The sequence below is a fragment of the Lynx rufus genome, unplaced genomic scaffold (genome assembly GCF_022079265.1).
Source record: "Lynx rufus isolate CCGP_SWC_20201006 ecotype Redwood Valley unplaced genomic scaffold, mLynRuf1.p SCAF_17, whole genome shotgun sequence".
Classification (NCBI taxonomy): domain Eukaryota; kingdom Metazoa; phylum Chordata; class Mammalia; order Carnivora; family Felidae; genus Lynx; species Lynx rufus.
Genome location: NW_025814831.1, coordinates 3133861 through 3156461, shown reverse-complemented (window position 1 = coordinate 3156461; position 22601 = coordinate 3133861). Strand labels below are relative to the sequence as shown.

At 59.2% G+C, this 22601-nt stretch overlaps 2 protein-coding genes across 2 annotated transcripts in view; one reads left to right on the top strand and one right to left on the bottom strand.

Moving 5' to 3' along the window:
- Positions 1–16311: 16311 nt before the first annotated feature.
- Positions 16312–22452, bottom strand: BAG5 (BAG cochaperone 5). The gene is made up of 3 exons (XM_047080011.1): positions 22273–22452; positions 21287–21524; positions 16312–18797 (listed from the first exon to the last, which is right to left on the bottom strand). The coding sequence occupies exon 3, from the start codon at positions 18767–18769 to the stop codon at positions 17426–17428; it is 1344 nt and encodes a 447-aa protein (XP_046935967.1). The 5' UTR covers positions 18770–18797; positions 21287–21524; positions 22273–22452; the 3' UTR covers positions 16312–17425.
- The window catches only part of LOC124512487 (cytochrome c oxidase assembly factor 8), a 28545-nt gene continuing 26744 nt past the window's right edge, over positions 20801–22601 (top strand). Inside the window, exon 1 of the mRNA XM_047080012.1 lies at positions 20801–20961. Within this exon, the coding sequence (XP_046935968.1) occupies positions 20839–20961 (123 nt within the window). The 5' untranslated portion in view covers positions 20801–20838. The remainder of the gene's footprint in view (positions 20962–22601) is intronic.

Below are 22601 nucleotides of genomic sequence, written 5' to 3'. Positions count from 1 at the left end.
GGCAGGGCAGGGCGTGGGACCGCGGGTCTCTGCCGGCCTCGCCTGCCCTCCCCGCCTCGCCCCTGCCCCTCGGAGGGAGGAGGGCATTTCAAAGTCAGGCTGCCTCGGGAGCGGCGTCGGCGTCGGCGGGAGGGAATAGCTCGGCTCCCACCAGGCTGAGAATAGCTCAGAATTGGGTCATGCTCACCGAGAGCTCCGGTCGCAGCCTCCAGCCTTTGACAGTAATCAGCTTTCTCCCTGACATCTGTCCCTTCAAAGGGGGTCGGCCGGGTGTGGGCACATTTTTAGAAGAAGCAGAGGGGCCAGGAGGGGAGGAGGGTCTGGTAACGAGTTGACCCTACATCCCTCCACTCTCCCCCCCCTTCCCCCCCTCCGCCAGACGGGCCACCTCCACCCCTCCCCTGACCTGCGCCGTCCCCACCTCTCAGCCGCCAGCCACCAGCCATGCCCTCCTGCCTGCGCTCTGGCCCTTTGCCTCCCGAGTCTCCCTCTTTCTCTCTCTGGGGCCCTCTTTCCTTCCGTGGAGGATAGAGGCAGCAGTGGGGGGATCCTGGGGCTCGTGTCTCTCCAAGCCCTCAGGCCTCTCTGCAGCAGCCCCTTACCCCCCAACTTGAGCCCATAATAGTACACAGCCCTTTTGCCCCTAATGTCCTCAAGTCCTCCCCACGTGCCCACAAATGCTCCGTGCGTGCGCCAGTCACCAAGCACTTGGCACAGGGGGACCCTCTGAGTCTCAGCCCTCAAGTCCCTCCCAGCCTGTCCCCACAGCCAAGCGTGGACCCTAGGTCTGGCACCCCAGTGAGAGACAGAAATCACTGTGTCCTGGGACAGGAGGTGGACGGGGTTGTCTGAACTCCAGACATTTAGTGAGATGCTTGAGTGGCCTTTACTTTGCCAGGACCCAAAGGTCGGCACCCCCTCCTGACTTCCTGTCTCTGTAGCAAAATCAGGATGTGTCCGCCCAGAGTGAGTTCTGCCAAGCTGCCCTCCCCCCAGAAGGCAGAAGTGACCTTCCACGGCCAGGCCTCGGTCCTCTCTGCTGGCCAGGCCGTCTTTCCAAACCCACAAGGCAGTTCCCGTGGCAAAACATTCCTGAGTTTGGGCCGAGGGTGTGTCCAGGAAATCTCCCCGGAGCTGAGGCCGGCCCTTGGACCAGCCGTATCAGCGTCGCCTGGGGGCTCCGTGGAAATGCTCTTCCCTGGCCCCACCCCAGGCCTGTGGCATTGGCATTCGGAAGCCGGGGGCACGGGGCTCAGTGATCACTGCAGAGACACCGGCAACTCTCGAACTTTCTTCCTTCTTTTGTTTCTTAAAACGCGCAAACGCATCCCGATTACTTGAGCAGCAAGGTCAAGTCCGTGGAAGCTTCCAGCACCACGGATTCACTCCTCCAGGCCGCGCCGGTGTCAGTCAGAGCTTCGTTTTGCCTCAGCCTGCTCCTGCTCGGAACTCTCGTGTGTCGTCCCCAAACCCTTCTCCTGAGATCGCTGTGTCTCTGGAGGCTCATCTCGCCGGCGAGCTGGGAGAGGCAGCGCACGCGGACCCCTTCGAGTCCTGACGTGAACGAACCAGAGGTTTTATTTTACAAAATGAGACATTTGGGAAACCGAAGCCTGAGCGCTTATTTCGTGGGTTTAAGGAATGACACCTTTTGTAGGTGTGCTAATGGTACCGGGAGGTGGCCCTGGGCCAACGGAGTGGAGGCTGGGAGAGAGGAAGCCCCATACTCCTTGGACGTGGAAGGCTTTGCATTTTCTTTTCTTTTTTTTTATTTTTATTTTTTTATTTATTTTTTTATTTTTTTTTCAACGTTTATTTATTTTTGGGGGGACAGAGAGAGACAGAGCATGAACGGGGGAGGGGCAGAGAGAGAGGGAGACAGAATCGGAAGCAGGCTCCAGGCTCTGAGCCATCAGCCCAGAGCCCGATGCGGGGCTCGAACTCACGGACCGCGAGATCGTGACCTGGCCGAAGTTGGACGCTTAACCGACTGCGCCACCCAGGCGCCCCTAAAAATATTTTTTAATGCTTATTTATTTTTGAGACAGAGAGACAGAGCATGAACGGGGGAGGGGCAGAGAGAGAGGGAGACACAGAATCGGAAACAGGCTCCAGGCTCTGAGCCATCAGCCCAGAGCCCGATGCGGGGCTCGAACTCACGGTCTGTGAGATCGTGACCTGAGCTGAAGTCGGACGCTCAACCGACTGCGCCACCCAGGCGCCCCAAGGCTTTGCATTTTCTTATATTTATTTTTGAGAGAGAGACAGAGCGTGAGCAGGGGAGGAACAGAGAGAGAAGGAGACACAGAACCCAAAGCAGGCTCCAGGCCCCCAGCTGTCAGCACAGAGCCCGACGCGGGGCTCGAACCCACAGACTGTGAGATCATGACCTGAGCTGAAGTTGGATGCTTAACAGACTGAGCCACCCAGGTGCCCCTCTTTTTTTTTTTTAAGTTTATTTGTTTGTTTGTTTATTGAGAGAGAGAGAGAGAGAGAGAGAGAATCCCGAGCAGGCTCCATGCTTTCAGCCCAGAGCCCGATGCAGAGCTTGATCTCACCAACCCTGGGATCGTGACCTGAGCCGAAATCAAGAGTCAGATGCTCAACCGACTGAGCCACCCAGGTGCCCTTGACATTTCCCATAATACATTTTTTAAAAGGAAAAAGGTGCCCCAGGCCGTTTCAATCATTTCTTTGCTCTAGACTCTCCAGGCAGCGGGAAGAAGTTCCTGTCTTTGCAGGTGCCCCCGACTTACTTCCCTCGGCCTCCTCTGAAGGCAGGGCCCTGGTGTTTCTCTAGGGTTTTCCGGCATTGCGGCAGGGGGCAGTGGGTCACACGCTGCGGGGCAGGTGGGAGAGGCAGGTGGCCCGTCCCTGGCCGGGCCACAGTGAGCCATCCACTCTCTGCTCCTCCCGTGGATCCGAGGCCACAGACCCATGTGGTGGAGGGTGGGCCTTGCGAGCGGCCCCAGCACAGAGGGAGGGAGGGCCCTTGCTTCCTGCCCTGGAGAAGGCTGTGTCCCACAGCTCCCAACTCCAGAAGACCACCCTGTTTCCTCCTTCCACACCCTCCCTCAGCCCTGCCCCCGCCCCACTGACCTTCTCCCCCAGAAAATAGCCCAGAAACCCATTTCATTGCCGCGTGATTGACATGTGATGGATGGCGCCTGTGTAACTGTCCCGATCCAGGAGTCCTGTGTGACCCCATCCCCTTTCCCGCCGTCTCCCCTGCCCGGCCCTAGGCAGCCGCTCTTGGACACCATCATAGCATTTTCGAGAAAGAGGCTCTAAATGGGACTGAACCAGCGACTGAGGTGAGGGGTGAACGTGGTTTCAGAGGCACCCTCAGAGCAGGTAGCTGGCACATGGCGGTCGGTGGCACCCCAGCTGCCCGCACCAGCAGCCTTAGGCTCCCAGGATGCTAGGTGCATGGGCCAGGGCTCTGAGCTGCTAGATACACAGAAGAGGCCTGCGGACTCGGAGACTCGGGCCGCCAAGGAATGCGGGCTGCGGCGGCCCGTGGGGCGGGGGCGGCAGGGGTGACCGGGGCCTGTTGCTAAGCTACAGGCACAATGGGCATTCCCGGCACTAGGCAACGGGGCCGGGCCGTCGCTGAGGGAGAGGTGGGGACTGGAGGCCCAGGCCCCCCCATCCCCCAGCTCTGTGCCCCCCCCAGGACGTGAAGGTGCACTGGCTGCCTGGGCCCTCGGGGTAGAGTGCCTGCCCTGTGCCCGCCCCAGGCGCCCTCCGGGACCCGGGCCCACTGGCTCGGTTCCTGCAACGCCCTCCCTGCCACCCCCTCCCGGCCTCTGCCTCCTCCGGTCCTGCTTCCTGGCTGGTCCCCCACGATCTTGGTGCGGGAATTTCAGGGGTCCTGGGCAGGTCTTCGAGCTTTTGGTGGGACCCCAGTCCTCTGCCGTCTGCTCTGTTCCCCAGCCCTCGGGCTCGGCAGCCCCGCCTTCAGCCCAGCCTGGCCAGGGCTTCTGGCAGGGCCGCGGGCCCCCAGCGGCCGTCCCCAGCGTCCAGCCTGGCCTCTGTTTGTCTGGGACAAGACGAGGGCTTTTGTGTTGCCCTTCAGGCTCCACTTCCTCCCTCCGCGGAGAGACTGCTAAGGAGCTCTGGGCCCAAGTGCCACCAGCTGGCCCTGGGGGGTGGGGAGGGGACGGACTCAGCAGGCTGGGGACGCAGGTCCACGTGGCTGGCCCCCGCCCCACGGCCCTCACTGAGCTCCTGGGTCGGGCCACCAGGCCTTTGCCCACGCAACTCCCCCATCCAGTGCCTTCTGCGCCGTGGGCCCCCTCCCCCCAGGGCGCCCCCGCCTCCTCTCTCAGCCTGGAGAGACCCTCGGGCCGCCGTGCCCTCTCCCCCCACCCCACTCCCGTGTGTGTACACACAGCAGATGTACACACGCACAGGCCAGGCGTCACGCGATCCGGAGAGAAGCTGGGTTTGGCAGCTGAGTGCAAAGAGCGTTGCCCTGAGCCTCTCCCCGTGACCACGCACCCCCAGGCCAGGGGACCAGCTGCCTGCCCCCTCGAGGCTGCCTCCTAACACCTCAGGCTCCCTCTCACCTTCCTGCAACCCCTACTCCTGAAGGGAGCTCGCCTGCCTGCCTGGGGGACAGCTAGACACGGACCCCCCCCCCAACTAAGCCGAGACCCCTCCAGCTGCCCTGGGCCCAGCATGGCATTTGGGAGGGGGGGTGCTGCACCTCAACTGCTGCTGTCACTCTTCAGGAGCGAAGCCAGGGAAGGGGCCCGCTGCCGTCCCCTCCCCCACTCCGTCTACTTTCCAAGGAGGAGGCCCAGGCCCGGCCTGTGCTGAGCTGGGGGGCTCTTCTAGGCTGAGAGCTGGGGACAAAGAGGCAGCTGCCGGTGGGGGGTGGGGGGGTGGGGGGTGGGCATGGCCTTTGTGCGCGTCCGGCCCCTCCTGGTGACCTCACTGCCGGCCAGAGAAGGGCCCTTTCTTCCCAAAGGCGGCTGTTGGGAATCCGCCTGGGGACAAAGCCGCTGCCAGGCGGGGAACAAGTGAGCGGATGGCCCCCCTCATGGCATAAATTAGGGGGCCTGAGGTGGAGGAGGGGATGGCGGCTGCAGCTGGCGCCCAGGGCGATGGGGGAGGCGCACCGTTCTCGTTCTCGTGCGCAAACGCACAGCCGACCCTCCCTCCCCCCCCCCACGGGTACACGGGGCTGCCCCCTCCAAGGCTCATTCATTCATTCCTCACGTGGTCATGAGCGCTGGCCTTGCGGACACAGACCACCTGCTGGAGGAAGGACTGGATGCATGTCTGCCGGGCGGGGGCTCTGGTCCCCAGGGGAGGCTGGGGCTGAGCGTGCACGTCTGCGGGTGTCCGAGGTCCGGCAGGTGCCCCTCAGCCTGGCCAGCTCATCAGGTGAGGTCAGGAAAACGTTCGCTTTTAGATGAGTGGTGTCTTATGACATCCCCCCCTCCCCCCCGCTGTGGGGCCAAGGGCTTCCTGTCCCCAGGGCCCCTGCCACTCCACAAAGTGTCCTCACAGCCTTATTGGCCCTTAGCCCTCAGGGCGCTGCCCCAGAGAGGACTCCTGCGGGAGACCCCGTTGGGTCTGGGTAGCCCAGGGCAGCCAATGGCAGCAGGGACATGTGGACGGACGTCACAGATAAGGCTCAGCCAGCGTGGCTCACCCAGGTGGTCCCTCAGGCTGCCCCACCAACGCACCCGGGTCTCCTCTGGCTACTTGCTTAGCCTCCCTGGGCATCGGAGACGCTTGACTGTCCCCAGCCCCACAGTTCTGAGTGCACCTGGGCTCCAGGCCAGACGGGCTTCCTGTAGGTGGAGGCGGCGGGCGTGGCACTGGCCCTCGAAGGTCAGAGTGGGCCAGGAGGCGGGCACAGGTGAGCTTAATGTCAGGCCCAGGGGGTGTCCTTTGAAGGATGAACCTCCCCACCTGCCCCACCTGCTGTGAGTGGAATCTGGCCCTGGTGTCACAGCCGCTGTTAACAGGGGCTGAGGTGTCTGAGCGAGTGAGGGGCACCGGCCCTCCTGTGGGTCCTGTCCCATGAGGGGGCATATGGGCGGCTTGGGGCTCTGTCCCCAGTGCTCCGGGCTGCCCCCTCCCACTGAGATGCTGTCCTGACTTGGGGAGGCCCAGGCCTGAGGCCTTTGGGGTACAGAGAACCTCACGGCTGGCTGTCAGCACAGCAGCGCAGAGAGCCCTGAGGTTTCAGGGTGGGGGGGGGGCTCCAAAGGTCTTTAGCAACCACTGAGTCCGCATCTCACCAGGAGACGGGGGGGGGGGGGGGGGGGGGGCGGGGGGGAGGGGGGACTTGTGTGGCTGAGCACCTACTATGCTGGGCATTTCTGCCCCCGTCACTCTCAAGGGACAGGAAATGACCCCCACGGGCCTGGCCCCACATCCACGGTTGGGTGGGAGGCTCGGAGGAGGCCAAGGCTTCTAAGGCACGAGCCCCCAAAGGCCAGGGTGTGCAGCCCCCCCAGGAGGCCTGAGAGCCCCGCACCCTCTCCTGGAACAGAGGGCCCGCAGGCGGCGGGGGCGGGGTGTAAGTAGGCCAGTGCTCTGTGCCACGTTGCCATGGTGCCGCAGCAGGCCTCCTGGGACGTTCCCAGGACACCTCTGGCCGCCTCCAGAGCTCCCTCTCCAGCCCCGCCCAGGCCCTGTCCCCAGGCTGGGGCTGTTCCAGTCCCCGGCCCCTCTGCCCCCAGGCCCCTCGCCCACCTGCCGGCTGCGGGGGGGGGGGGTCCGAGGCACAATGTCTCCGTCCCACCTTGTCACACACACAGCACACACGTGCATGCACACACAGGCACACAGCGTGCAGCACACGTGCACACAGAGGCACACCCATGGCACACGTGCACACATGCACACACGCACAGCCACACAAGGCGCTCACTGGAGCTGCAGGAGCCATGGCCCTAGAGTCCCCGAGAGCTCCACCCACGTTCAGCCCCAGGCAAAGTGGAAGAGAGATGTCTGTGCAGAACTTCCGGCTCCAAGACCCGCCTGGGCTCCAGGGGCCACTAAGCCCAGAGCTGGGCTTCAGAGGCCTTGGCAAGGAGCCCACCTCACTTCATCTGCTTGCTGACGGTGGAGAGGAGGGGAGGGGGCTCTCCTGGCCTAGGATTTAGGGGACACGCTGGTCTAAAGGGAGGACACGAGTGGCACCGAGTTCAGATGAGGCCGCCTCTGGGAGGTATCGGGACCTGCTGGGCTCCTGCCCGCATGTTGGCTGTGCTCCCCCTCGCCCAGGGCTCCGTGGGCCACACTGGACTCGCCACTGCTCGCTTCACAGACAGTGGCCCAGAAACACACTGGTGCACAGCTGCCTTGGCAAGGCCGCGGGCTGTCCCGGGGGCCCATTGGAGCACAGAGAGGCCCTGGGGCCCTAGGCGGCCCAGCCTGGCTCTCGTTGTCAACTGATGCCAAAGAGTGGAGTTTGGGCAGCAGGGGAGAGAGCGGGGGTCCCTGAACCTCTGCGGGACCCCACTGAGGGGGCAGGGAGAATGGCAGAGCCGGGAAGCTTCCCTGGGGAGGAGTGCTGGGAAGGGGCCAGGTGGGAGGGGCTGGGGCCCCTTGCTGGAGAACGCCCAGGCCCCCATTGAGGGTCACAGCTGGGCCCCTGGATGCCCTGCCGCAGCCTCTCCATCTGACAACACAGGGCTGGCCAGGGGTCATCCCCAAGCACCCCCCCCCCGAGTTTGAGCACATGCAGGCCCCTGGGAAACGGGACAGCCGCCTTACAAAGAGGCACCACTCCACAGAAACCACACCTGTGCGGTGGCTGTGGCCTCCACGAGCGCTTGTGTCCTTTGGGGGAAGAGTTATTGTCTGTCAGAATCTCAAGGTCCCTGGGAAAGGCCTTGAGCTCTTAGCAATGTCAAGGCCTGAGCCAAGGACCCAGCAGTGCCAAGGCTTCCAGGCCTCTCTATGGCATAACGCCGTGTGAGGTGTGCTCAGGAGAGGCAGGGCTGAGTGCAGGGTCGGGGGGTGGCCGCTGAGAGGCCCAGAAAGCCTCCTTGGTCAGGGGCATGAGAGGCAGGGCAGAGGGGGGCTTCATGGAGGGGCAGGTGGATGGGCTGGAGCCAGGGCGCTTGGGCGAGGCAGGAGGCAGCGGACGTCAGGGGTGGAGGCAGGGAGAGGGCCTTGTTCCTGGGGCTGAACTGATGGCAAGGAGGCTTCCCTTGCGCCGAGGCCACTGCCACAGTGAGGCTGGCCAGGCCCGAGGCCAGGAGTTAAGGTCCCCCACTCCCCAGCTGTACCCTAGGCCACCCGCCAGGCTCCAGGGGAGCAAATGAGCCTGCCAGGGCAGGTGCCTTCACCCCACACACCCTGCCCCACCGGCTGCTTGTGGGCAGCACGAAGCCAGCGTCCAGAGGCCTGCCTTGCTCCGTGACGGTGACCTTTGCCTGGCACACCGTCGCCTGTGCTGCCCTCATGGCTGCTGACCCCACAGCACAGTGTGGGGACCCTGTCAGCCTGGGATGGCCCTGGGAGGGCTGCTGGGGGAAGCCCAGGCCTGGAGAAGGACAGGGGATGACAGGGCTCCTTGAGTGCCAAAAGTACCGGGGGGAGGCCCAGGGAGGGTCAGGACCAGCCTTCCCTTCCCACAGCAGCCTTTCCTGACCCTGAGGGTCCAGACCGCAGCCCAGGCACACTTAACGTGCTGTGGGTCTTCTGGCTCCTTCCTCCTTTCCAGCCTTCCTTGACTTTCTCCACCCCTCTGCCCTAGGCCCCAGAACACAGGAGCTGTAGCGGGGCTTGAAGACAGAGGATGGGATGGGGATTACCCAGCTCCAGGGGGTGTCTGTCCAAGACCAGAGCATCACAGAGCCCCAAGGGGCCAGCACATGGGCTGGGGCAGGGAGGTCAGCGGGAATTACCCGGGGCGGGGGCGCGGGGGACCAGCCTGCATGGAGAACTGGGCAGACAGCATGGGCTCCCCTGCCTGCCAGGCGGGGGGGGGGGGGGGGCTCCACCCTGATGGTGTGGGGCGATGTGGGCTGTTGGTGGGTGGGCCTGCAGGCCTGAGAGGGTCCGGCTGGACCCCAATCCCGAGCCGTGCCTCGGGAGCTGCGAGAACCTCCATCGTGGTGCATAGTGGTGGCGTGACGGGTCACAGAGCCCCCACAGGCACCAGCGGGGGGCAGAAGCGGCGGCCAGGCGGCGCCGCGGCCACCTGTCCACCAGCACGAGGGCAGGTGCGCCTGGCGGGGGGCCCAGGCGCGACAGCTGCGACGCCCACTCTGCTGCTCCCTCCACCCGGCGCGGCCCTGGGTCCGCCGGGCCGGGTCGCGGGCGCCGCCTGGCGGCCGGTATCACAACAACAATACACGACCGCCTCCTCAGGCCTCCAAGGTCAAGGGGCCGCGTGCTAAGCAGGGGCACCGTGCGCAGTGCTGCAGGTGCGGGTCTGCGGAGGGCCAGGGGCGTAGAGGGGGCGGGGAGGGTTTTGTGGAGCCCTCCTTGGCCCCCCGGCCTGGCAGGCCCCACACGCAGTGGGGCTCAGGCCTCTAGAGAACTCGCCGGAGGGATCCCCTGGGGCGCCCTCCCAAGCCTGCTGGGGTACAGGCCTAGCATCTGGATAGACACCCAGGCTTGGTGGAGCTGCAGTGGGCTGGGGCTGGGGGAAAGCACCCGGTCCCAGAAGGCCACCTGTACCCGGCCCTCCGTGCTCAGGGACCCTATGGTCCAGCAGGCAGTCCTGCCACCCGAGGCACCCACAGCTCCCCCCACGGCCAGCAAGGTGCCATGGGATCCAGCCCTGACGAGTTGCACCTGACCTTCCCCCAGGGGCTGCTGCCCCTCTGGGCCTTTGCCTTGGCCACCGGTCTGCCTGCACCCTCTTCCCCAGATCCTCGCGTGGCCCCTGCCCACAGGGCCGCCCCGAGAGCCACGTTGGTCCCGGGACACCTTCCTTTCCCTTAAGTGGCTGGGTGGGGGGCGAGAGCAGGAAGATGGGGCCTGAATGTCCCGGAGACAGGAAGGCTCCCAGGAGCCGAGGGCCTCGGGGAGCGGCCTGTCCTGCAGGGGCGGCCCACAGGGAAGGAAGCACGAGGAGGCCTGCGGGGTCGCCTGCGCAAGACGGCGGGCTGAGAGCGGGCTGCGGGGCCTCCCTGCCCCAGGCCCCAGGGACGGGCTTACAGTCTCCACCCACTCACCCATCAGGTGTTTACTAGTTGAGCCAGGTGCCGTTCTAGGTGCTGAGGGCACGGCCAGGAAGAAAACAGCTTCGTGTCCTCGGGGTCTGGATGGAGACAGCAGTGACCCTCCACGTGCTGCAGCATCGCACTGGGTGACTCTCCAGAGCCCGCGGACCAGGACCGCGGCCAGTCTCTGGCACGAAGTGCTTGCCGTTGGCTCCCGCTGCCCCGGCGGGTTCACGGGGCTCGGTCTGAAGCCTGGGGTGGGTGCCGACCCCTCAGCGGTCGGCCTGGCCGTGCCGAGGACCGGGGAGAGCGGCCCAGAAGCTGATCCCTTCTGCAGGGACGGCCGTCAGGTGCTCGTCGGTCCGCCTGTGACCAGGCACCAGACAGGAGCGATTCCATTCTCCGCCCTCCCCGGGGGAAACAGAGATGGGGAGAGAGGCGGGTGGCCTGCACCCAGACCGCAGGGGTCCCGGTGGGACCCTCCACACCCGTCTCCACCCCCGTGAGCCTGAGCCGTGGCCGTAGTGCCCCTCCGGGCAGAAGGCTCCTGCCTCTGCCTGACACGCTGGGCCTGGGGCACCTTGCTGTCTAGTCCCGGGCCTGGCCGGGAAGAGGGCAGGACAGAGGAGGCCACAGTGTGCACCCCGCGGGGGCTCCCTCGTGTGGGCGCTGCCTGCGTCCCTTTGGCTCATCACCCAGCGACGCGCTCAGCCAAGGGCCGTCGGTCGGAGGCGGTGCCCTCTCCACACGGGCCCTGGTCTGGGGCACTCTTGACCCTGTCCGAGGGGTGAGGTGGGTATACGGCGAGTTCCTGACAGTGACACCAGGATCCTGGCTGCAGATGCAGCGAACAGAAGTTCTTTGAATCCTGATGAGCAAAAAGGCAGCTGAGTTTTTTTTAATTTAAGATTCTATTATTTTTTTTAAACTTTTTTTAACACTTATTTATTTTTGAGACAGAGAGAGAGAGCATGAACAGGGGAGGGTCAGAGAGAGAGGGAGACACAGAATCCGAAACAGGCTCCAGGCTCCGAGCGGTCAGCACAGAGCCCGACGCGGGGCTCGAACTCACGGACCATGAGATCATGACCTGAGATGAAGTCGGCCGCTTAACCGACTGAGCCACCCAGGCGCCCCAGATTCTATTATTTTTTGACACTTTAAGTAGGCTCCACACCCAACACGGGGCTTGAACTCACGACCCTGAAAGCAAGTCTCGCGCTCTACCGACTGAACCAGCCAGGAACCCCAGGCAGCTGATTTTAAAACTCCATGTAGCTATCTGAAAGCTGAGATTCTCTACTCATTTACTCAGCAAGGTTTTGAATATGTCTTAAGTGCTAGAAGCTGAGGACACTACTTCTAAAGAAGCGTTCCTCCAAAGGACACTTGAGCGCCTGTCACTGCCAGGGCCTGAGGCCACAAGCACCGAGAGGCGGCCCGTCGGGAAAGGCAGTGTGGCCCGGCCTGGTGTGGGGGTGACAGGTGAGGCAGAGGCCAGGTAGCAAGGGTTCGGGAGGAAGGGGACAGAAGCCACCTAGCCCTGAGTCCCAGGACAAGGAGGGGGCGCTCACATCAGCGTGAGGGTGGGCAACGTCCGTGGGGAGACAGGTGCAGGGAAAGGGCTCAGGGGTTTAGAGGATTATTGTACGAATGGAACCGGCCTGTGCTGGGACCAGGGAGTGAAGACGCGACATGGAGGCGGGCAGGGCTTCTCAAACTGGGAGCCACGGCCTCCCGGCAGCTCAGAAAGTTCTATGGGTCCGAAGAAGACAAGCGTTAACTTCACTGAGATAAATAGGATGTATTTTCGCAGTTATAATTCACGGCGAAGAGACATTAGGACAGAATAAGACGCTGGTTTAAGACACTATTTCTCCCATTTCAGCTCAGGTCATGATCTCGAGTTTTGTGGGATTGAGCCCCACGTCGGGCTCTGTGCTGACAGTGTGGAGCCTGCTTGGGATTCTCTCTCTCTCTCTCTCTCTCTCTCTGCCCTTCCCCTCTCAAAACATTTTTTTAAAAAGACAGTATTTCTTTTTAATTAAAAAAATGTTAACGTTTATTCATTTTCGAGTGAGAAAGAGAGAGCGTGTGCACGCATGCATAAGTGGGGGAAGGGCAGAGAAAGAGGGAGACACAGAATCCGAAGTAGGTTCCAGGCTCCGAGCTGTCAGCACAGAGCCCGACGCGGGGCTCGAACTCATGAGACTGAGCTGAAGTCAGACACTTAACCGACCTGAGCCACACAGGCACCCCTAGGAACGACAGTATTTCTAATGAAGTTTTCCCATTAAAACAGATGCAGTGGCAGGAGTGTCTGGCTGGTTCAGTTGGTTGAAGCATGCAACTTTAAAAACATAAGAAAAAAATTTTTTAATGTTCCTTTTTGAGAGAGAGAGAGAGAGAGAGAGAGCGCATGAGCCGGGGAGGGGCAGAGAGAGAGAGGGACACACAGAATCCGAAGCAGCTCCAGGCTCTGAGCTGTCAGCGCAGAGCCCGACACGGGGCTCGAACTCATGAGCCGTGAGATCATGACCTGAGCCGAAGTCGGACACTCAACCAACTGGGACCCCCGGGCGCCCCTGAAGCACGCAACTCTTGATCTCGCAGTTGAGAGTTTGAGCCCCACGTGGGGTGTAGAAATTACTTCACATCTTTTTTCTAAAAAAGGATGCAGGGTTTATCGACGTCGGCGCCCAAGGCGGCGTGCGTCGGCTAGGAGTCCTCAACGCCCGGTGCGAAGGACCCGTGCTGTGGGAGCCAACTGAGGCCCAGCGGGAGAGGGGGGAGCAGCAGGGCTGAGATCCGGGGCGCTGGCCCGGAGCACAAGGTCAGGAGCCCTGCGGGGAGGAGCCTCCAGGCGAACCAACACTCAGCAGGAGCCCTGAGCCGGTGCCATCCCAGGCGGTGACGGAAGGCGGTTCCTGGAGCAGGTGACACCGGAGTGTCTGAATCACCCAGGAAACAGGAGACTAAAACCCGCCTTGGAACAGTTCCAAGAAGTAAACGTGCACGTAAATGCTCCACGCGGGGCCTGACACGTAGAAAGGCCCAGCCTGCGATGGCTTGAGAAATGAAGCGTTTACATTACAGCAGAAGCGATGGAAGCCACCGTCAGACACATCCTGACAGCCTGGGTACCTCACACTCCCCCCCAGGGGCCCAACTCGGGCCCGGCTTGCACCCCAGCTGGCGCTTTTGCTCGCCAGGGCCTCGCCCCAGCCCACTCCGGGGTTTCTGCCGCCCAGCTCCTTTAGGGGCCCCCCCCCGAGCCCCCTCCCTCAGCCTCCGGGCCCGTGGCGCCCCCTGGCCTCTGCGAAGCACACTCAGCACCTGCCCCGCCCTCCTGATGTCCAGACGTTTAGGCGAGAGACAGCGCCGGGGTGCCCAGTACACGTCCTCCAGCACCTTAACCACCCTGGGTTCTTTGGGGCAACACGGCCTGACGGGTATGTCCCACCCAGCGGCACAGCATTCAGCACACAGCACGAGCTGGACCACCCGGGTTCGAGTGTCCGGAAGGAATCAAAGCCCGACGCGGTATCGGTGCAGGCAGAGGCAGAGGATTTGTTACACGTTTCAAATTCCCCCCAAGGGTCTTTTTAACCCGTACAGCTGGTTTCTTTTCACTTCTGGGCCTATGACGCCTCTGCATGGCCGAGGACACGCCTCTGCTTCTGTCGGGACCATCGGAAGCCGCCAGCAGGTAGACGGGAGACAGCAGGGAAGTGCTCGTGGAAGGCGAGCAGCAGAGAAACCAAGCTGCCGCTTTCCTGTAACAGGCGGAGGACACGTGGGGAGGCTGCCCCGAGTGACAGGGACTTGTCCTCGCGGGAGGCAGAGCGGGGAGGCGGCCCAGGGCCCCGGAGGCCACGGCGCGATTTCGGGAGGCCCGGAAGGACCGACAGGTCAGAACTCCGAGCTCCCTCCGCAAGAGGTGAGCTTCGGTACCTCAACTCAAGCCTTTTCTCCGGGGGGAGGAGCTCCCCAGACTCTCCCCTTCCCTAGGGGAAGGTCAACTCCTGCGCGCGGCCCCGGGGGAGCCGCTCTCCGGCGCCCACGCTTCCGGGGCTTTTTACACAGGTACCCCTTCACCTGCCACAGGACCCTGGCCTGTGCCGAGTGCTGTCACCTTCTTAGGCCACTGCCACCAAACGGACCTACGGAGCCCACCTTCCCCTCGCCTGGCCCGCTCGGGCAAGACCTTTTCCTCCCCAAAGCAGGCAGTCAGTGAAGGTGAACACATCAGAACAGAACTCACACCTCAGACTCGCATCCTTTCTCCACTGCAAAGATAAGCTAGGAGATTTTTATTTCATTAATAATTAAGGGCACACTAATATCTCAAAATACTGCATTATTTCAGACATACGGTTACAATAGTCATACAACGAATAGAGAGGGGACAGGAACCAACACGCTGGGGTAACACATCTGTATTGTACATCAAAACCAATGGCAAATAGTTCTTCGGTTATTCTTAGAAAAATACTAGACACGTTAAAAGCTGAAAAGCTTTGCTCAAAAATAACCTGTGTGTATAGGATAAGCTTAGACTTTCAAAAACCAGATAAAAACTGGCAAAGTAAAACATGAGAAAAAGCGATGCCCCCCCCCTCCCCGTCTCACACACGATACCTTGTAACAGATACACCACACGCCAAGGCGTCGGTCGTGGTAGCAAAATAAAGCATCCCACTGTACTGCGGAGACTCACTACCTTTATTTTCACAACTACTTCATTATAGGTCGGTTGACTTTAATCTAATTTGGGTAAGGACCGCCCTGAAGGCAAAGCTGTCTGCACGGGAGGTAAAGAAAGCAAACATTCCCAGCCAGTTTTTGCTTGAACATGGACTATACCGTTTAATGCAGACCCAAGGCCAAACGTTTTGAGGGGCAGGATTTACTTCCAGGACAGGTTCTCCTCACGTAAGGTCACGAAAATACAATACAATGTAACGAGCCCGGTTTATGGTTACATGCGGCAGCCCCATTAACAGACACCGCCCTGCGGGCGACAGGAAGCGTAAATCCCGCGTCACCAGGGTTCCTTAAGGGAGAATAATCAGGCGTAAGGAACTGGAACAGGCTGGGAGACAGGAAACGTCGTGCCCGAACACCCACTCAAGGCTGACCCGATCACCTCCGCGACCAAAATAACCCACGCGGGAAATCCGCATGGCTCCACGCAAGACATCGGTGCCCTCAGACCAGTGCTCCGGGCTTAGCGACACGGGCCAGCGCCGCCAGAGCTACGGCAAACCTTGTTCGAAATGAACAGCACCGGAAGGTCCCTTTTCAAAGAACAATGGATGCTTGTGAAGGAAATGCTGACGCCAGACTTCCAAATCTGACGTTGAAATTGAAGTAGAGCCTTGCGCAGGATACGCCCAATGCGGCGGAGTCAGCCCTGATCTCCCAGCGGGGTGACTGAGACGGCACCGAGTTTAAAAGCTCCGAGATTTAAAAGGGCCCTAAAATTAGCGTGCAGAACAGCAGGCCTAAAAGGACTTTGGCCAAAATTAGCTGCCAGTGACCTGCACTGGGAACCCGCAGGGGCCGGGGGCGGGGTGTGCACAGGGAGGGGCTCAAGGTCCCAACACGCGAAAGCCCTGTGCACATGTGCCAGTGCCTTTGACCCCACCGCCCACTGCATCTAGAACACTTGTAGCAGGAAAGACACATCAAGGGCTTTTCGTTATGGGACAAAGTGAAAATCTGTTAGGGCCACACTTTTATCATTTTTAGGTATTTAGGGCTATTCCCTTATCTCCTACTTTTAGCTGCTTACAGTTACCAAATTAGTATCTCTGAGAGAAAATTACAGACTATAGGGTCCAAAAGATGTGCTCTAACAGGATTCTTCTGTGAAAAGTGGGAACAGAAAAGAGTAGTCTGTCTGTTATAATACTGGGACCGACATGTCATGGAGGCACTTCAGAACTTTGGGAAATTCTTTTGTTCCCATAGACTGGCAGCCATGAAACTGAATCCTCAGAAAGCATTGACAGAAAGACGCATGCCTTCAGCAGGAGGAAAGACACGTCCCGCGTGGACAGACCTGACTGGCTCTCGAGGGCACTAGAGAAACACCCGGGGACCAGTGACACGAGCTGAGGAGCGCGGCAGGTGCTCAGAGCTGTTTTGCGGCTTCGTCCCAGAGTGCGAGGGTGTGGGATGCTGCAAGTAGCGAACTTCCTCAGACAAGCTGGAAACATCTGGTCCCACGCAGCTCCCGGCGGGTTCTGCTCTCAGACGCTGTATGATAGCAGCAGGTGGGTCCAGGGAGTCTGTCCATCACACGGTCTCGAACGACAGAGGCAGCCCATGCCGCACCACGTTCAGACGTGCTGGCTTAGTGTTAGCAGCCTGACATTGGTAACTAATCTCCGGTTTTCATCACCCTGCTACACGTAAGGGTGTTTCCTTTTCTCTTTTTTTTTTCTAAAGGTCTCTTAACCTTACCTAAATGTTCCCATCCTTACTAATTGCTACGGAAAATTATAGATTCAGGTTGTGCAAACAAGGGCAACTTGAAGGCAATTTGATGTTTGATCCCTTCTTCGATGCAGTCTCAAAGGTTTCTTTGCTACTAGCTTTCATAATTGTCTTACGTTGCACACAAAAATAAGATTTTCCCCTCTAAGTGCAGAGTATGGGGGAAAATACAGACACCATTTTTCAAACAAAAAACGCTTATGAGAAAAACAGAAAATCTGAAAACAAACAGAAAAACCCCCACCCTATTAACTTGGGTTGGACCAATCAGGCCTTAGAAATTAAGGGGGAAAAAAAAGCCTTCTGCTCTACTCAGCATAATAAAACACATCACTGTATTGCTTTTGTGTTTGGACGTTACTTCCACTTAACCAAAAATCTTCCCCCTTCTCATAATTGTTCTAGTATCGTATGAGGTTATGCCTACATGTAGATCCTGAAATGTCTGCATTTTAATGCCTGCACAACCCACTTAGAGATCACAAGAGCTGCCCAATTCCACTTTCTGATGAAAAAAAAAAACGCCAAAAACCACACCACAACATACAAATAATGATCCAAATGGAAAAGTTAATGTGCTGTAATCATATTCGTTTTGCAACATCAAAAGCAGCAGAGATACCGAATAGAATTTGCTTAAATCATAAATAGCGAGATTGAAATATGCACGTATAAACTCCATTTCGGCTCCACGAACCGAAAGCTCTCTCTAAACACACAGAAGGATACATAAAGTGCAGAGCAGAACTCGCCACCGTGAGGCCCGTGGTTCGTTAGTACTCCCATTCGTCGGATTTCAGGTCGAGATAGCTGAGGATGTTCTGGGCGAGCTTCACCGCCTGCTTCCTGGCGGCTTTGCACTGCTCTTCCCCTTGAGGGTCCACGGCGTCCAGGGCGAGCAGCTGCTTGGTGAGCAGCTCTTCCAGCCGGATGTAGTTCTTGTCCGTTCGGTTCCCATCAAATGAAAGAACCTCTCCCTGGATCTCGGACAAGTTTCCCAGGATGTCCCAGACCGCTTTATGGGACGGGTGCTCCTCGGAAGCGAAGGACCTCCTCTTCTCCAGGGCCTCCTTCAAGTCGATGTAAGTGATGAGGGTCTGCACCTCGATCACCGCTCTTCTCCGAGCCTCCCGGATGCAAGGGTTCTTCTCCAGACTTACCTCGTCCAGCTGTCCGATCAGCCCCTGCAATTCTGTTTTGGAGCTCAGGTACAATTCAGGAGGATTCTGTGCTCGAAGGAACTCGTTTTTTATTTCTCTCATTCTCTTGAGGACCTTTTCTATCTTTAAGATGGAATGATTCTGTCCCAGGTCAAATGCGTAGGTGCTATCTGCTTCCTCTTCTAAATCCAAATATTTCAGTAACTGGTTGATGTCTTCCACTACCTCCCGGCGGTAATTTCGGATCTCCGTCCGCCCGCACACATCCAGAGCGTCCAGATCCGCGATCAGCCCCGAGAGCACACAAGATAAGTGCCTGCAGGTCTCGTTATGGTTCACTCCCATCAGCAGGGCAATCAGAGTGCCCCTGGCCTTGTTCACCTCACACATCACAGAGTTAATTTTGGCAACCGAAGGATGCGCGTCCTCGGAGAGCGGCAGGGAAGGCTGCCTTTTCGTGCAGTCTTCGATAATCTCTTGCACCGCACAGATTTTGGTTAAAGTGTGATACCTTGCTTTGCGCAGGGAGATCTTCCCCCCGGTCTTGACGTGTGTCAGCCTCAGAATGATGTCTTGGATGCCTTCTTCAAATTCATCGGTTACACAGTTGCCCCCACTGTAAAAGGGCACAATCTTCTCTTTCACCAGGGACTGGGCTTCTTGAAAAATGTTCTGTATCTCGATCCGGTGTGGGTGGTTTGCATTCTGCTCTAACTCTTTGAGAAGACGCTCTGTCTCTTGTGCTGCCCTCTTCCTCGCTTGCTGAATGTCTCCTTTTCCTTCAGTATCTACAGAGTCTATTTCAAAAAGCTGTTTTGTTAAAATCCTCTCCAGTTTCTTGTAATTCTTGTCATCTGACAGACCACTGAAGCCAATTACTTGCTGTTCTATACTTTTCACTTCCTTTTGGATTTCCTGAAGCCTACTGATGGATGGATGTTGATTTCCCATATCCATACTTTTGCTGTGTTCAGTTTTAGAAGCACTAAAAAATGACAAGAATGACAAATTACACAAAGCCTCTTCAGAACGGTGACTGTATGTTTATCCTGAGATTCTCATTTAAAAAAATATATTTAAGAAAAAGGGCCCGGGGCCCCTGCATGGCTCAGTCAGTTGAGTGTCCGAACTTTGGTTCAGGCCATGAGCTCATGGTTCGTGGGTTCGAGCCCCGCGTCAGGCTCTGTGCTGACAGCTCAGAGCCTGAGCCCGCTTCGGATTCTGGGTCTCCCTCTCTCCCTGCCCCTCCCCCTATTGTGCATAATCTCTCTCAAAAATAAGCATTGGGAAAAAAAAGGGCCCGTCATTGCTGTGATCCAAACAACAATCATACTCAAGTGCAGAAAGAGTGACTAATCCACCTTCCTGAAAATCACCTACACACAGCAGAGATTAAGAACAACGGCTTACTGCAGTGTGGACGGAGTTGGAGCCCTGTGCCTGTGAATTTTGAGTTTCCTCAACTGTCAGAGAGCAGCCTATGTCTTTATACCAACAGAATGAAATCAACTATCAGCTCAGAAACAGCACAAGTATCTTAGGTATTAACGTTGGAACCTGGCTGATGGCAACAGCAGGCACCTTTGGGGGATGTAAAACAGTGGCCTCTTATCTTTTTACTTTCACATGGGAACAGTGCCATCTAAGCACCCACCCACCTGACCAAAGAGCTATGCTTAGTTTCCAGAAAAAGGTAATTAAATAAAACAAATACCACTGCATCCCAATCGCCACCAAAAGTCCCCACTTCTACCGTTCCTCGCCACCCTTCACGCACGTGTACAAAGTTACCCCGTTTCTCCCCGCACCCTTCTAGCACCTCGCAAACCTTCCCTGCAGAAGTAGAAACTTGCCCGGAGAGGGACAGGTGACTGGTGCCGTGTTAAAAGCACCACGCTGGGCTTTGGAGGGCTAGCACCTCCCCAGCCCCGGTCACGTTCGCCACCCCCTCCCCCAAACATGTGACAGCTAGGAGCAATTCGTTCATTAGCCTCCCAGCAGGAGTCGAGAATGGCTTAACGCATTTCCCCCCCAAGCTCTCGGGTCTCCATCACGGCTCAATGGGAGAGTGGGTCATCAATTGAAACCGACCCCCTGTGGGTGTCCCGGCCAGGAACATGCCTCTGGAGCCCCTCGAAGGGCGGGCTGCCCGGCTTCTTCCTCTCCGCCCCCCCTCGCCCTTCTCTGCCAGCACTTTACCCAGAAGAGTCTAAGCTGGTTTGGTCTTGGCTTCCCGAGGTGAGATGGCGAGGTGGAAGGTCAGCCCTTTACGGGGTGCGGCACCGGAGCTGAGCCCCTGGCTGCATCCCTCTCACCCCAGCCGGCTAGGTCTGAACCGGGCGGCCGGTGAAGGGGCCGGCGGTGGCGCGGCAGCTACTGGCCGCAGCGGCCGCTCCGGGCGTCTCGCCCGGGCCCCCAACGCGCCCGCCGGCCCTGACCTCACAATGGCCAGCGCGGGGAGGGGGCGGCCGCTCTGGGCCGGGGCCGCGGAGCCCCCGGGCGGGAGGAGGCCCCGGGAGGGAGGCGAGCGAGCCGGCCCGCGTCGGACGCGAGGACGGCGCGGCGCCGAGGCCCGGCCGGCCGGGCCGGAGCGGGGGTCGCGCCGGGGCCGGGGTCGTCCACGGGCCCGCCAGCCGCCGCCGCGCCGCGCTCACCTGTGCCGCCCGCGCCATCGCGCACTCCGCCGCCGACGCCCAGCGACTCCGCCGCTCCCGCCGTCGCCGGCCCGCGGCCCCGCCCCGGGGCCGAACAGCCCCCGCCCTGGGAAAACGTCCTCCGGCGCCGCGCCGCGCCCGGGCCGCGCCGGCCGCTACCGCCTGGCACAACAGCCCGGAACTGCCGCGGCCCAAGAGCGGCCGCCGGCGCCCTGCGCCCCCGCCGGGTCCACCCCGCGGCCGGTGCCACGCTGGGAAAGCGCACCGTCGGCCGCGCGGCTCCCTCCCGCCGGCTTTGCGACCGTGCCGTAACGCAGCCGCTCGCGCCGGCGCGACTCTGCCGTGCGCCGCGGCAGCCGGGGGACGCGGGCGATGGCCGCCTTGCGGCCCCGTAGGAGGGCTCTGGTCTCTCCGCTCTGCCGCGCCTTCTCTGGACCAGGCTGTCAGCTCGCTCCCGAGCGAGCTGGGGAGCGCAGGGATACGGCGCCGAGCTGGGTAAGCGGGATTCCTGCAGAGGGTGGGCCGGGACGGGGGACCGCAGGTGGCGACACACTCAGGCGGCGCTCCTCAGGGACACCTGTGGGTCCCGCACCCCTTTGTGCCGGGCTGCGGCGTCAGCTCTCCGGGAGCGGGGTCCTCGAGCCCGTCCGGGCCTGGCGCGGAGCAGCGCCCGCGGCCCGCGGGGGACAGGGGCGTGCCCTGCGTCAACTCCCTTGGTCTCTAGGAACTGAGGGTGTCGCTGTCACGCCGGGGACTGTTGGTGGTCGGAACTTTTGCTAATTCGTACCTCCGAGTCAGCTGTAGCGAGTTTGTTACGTACCTTATTTCTTCCCGAAGGTTGTTCTTTCTTAAACAGCTCTTGGTGTGCACAGCATGTTTTTGTTTTGTTTTGTTTTCGGTCTGTGTTTTGGCTTCGTCAAGATTATTAGTCCTTTTCTTCAAGCTATGGCACACGTTATCATCGACTTTTGTGGGACTTCACGTTGAATAGTTTTTCTTGTTTGGAAGCTATTTGCATACACGCATGTTACAGGTTGAAGGTCCACAAAGATCAATATCTATAGCAACAAAGAATGATAGTTTTTATCAATTGCACTTTTTTGGGAAAGGATTTTTTTTTTTTTTTTGTCAGTGGAGTTCTAAGCCTTGAGTCCACCTGTCACAAGAAAATGTCTAACTGTGGAATGCGCTGCAGTTAAAATATTTAAACAAAGCATACAAATACTAACACTTCCTTTTGCCAACAGGCTAAGGAGGGGGCCTGGAAAGCCCGGGATAAAAAAGCCAGTTAAGAATTCCAAAATGAGCCTGCCTGTAAATTTTCATTTATTTTAGCCCGTTGCCTGTTAGCGTTCTTTTATAAATGCAGCTTTGAAGTTCTGCCTGGTTTATAGTTTAGAGAAGAAGTTAACAGGGCAACTGGTCACCCAGAGCCCCGGTCTCTAGCTCAGCTTCCTCTTACAGTGGCCACAGCGGGGACTCTCATTCCTACAATATAGAAAGCCACCCAGCATCTCAGTCCTTGGGCAGCAAGGTATTCAACAGGTATCTGAAAATGCTCCGGGCAGGCAAACGTAACATCAACCAACCGTCCCTAGGATGAGGACTTACCCTAGCTTATTTTGTGAACTAGGGTGCCCAAGGGGCACCTGGCTGGCTCAGTCGGTAGAGCATGCGACCTTTGATCTTGGGGTTGTGAGCCCCACACTGAGTGAAGAGATTACTTAAAAATAAAATCTTAAAAAAAAACCACCCAAACAAGGTTTCCTTTATCGTCACATACCCTTTTGCTGAAGTCAGTCTTACCGTGGGTCTAATCCTCAGGATGAGACCTTTCTTCCTTTTGTTGTCCAAGTGACAGCGGAGCAGGGGGCTGCTCACCCGCTGGGCCGCCTGAACTTGTGAAGGTGTGGATTGTGATGCCGACAAGGGGATAAGCTGCCTGTGAGTCAGCCCTGGCCCTGCTCTCCTGCGGAAACTGCTGCTGTGTTTTTGTAGGACGTGCGCCCCATTGTGCTAGATCTTGCACAGAACTTACAGGATCAGTTTTTTACTTCAGGGCGATTTGTGTTTCCTGTTTGTTTGGGCGTATCTCCCTGTGCTCGCTGAGTACATGGCTGGCTCTGTCCAGGTAG

Coding starts and splice junctions, on each gene's coding strand:
- BAG5 (XM_047080011.1), bottom strand. CDS start 18,769: ATGGATATGGGAAATCAACATCCATCCATCAGTAGGCTTCAGGAAATC.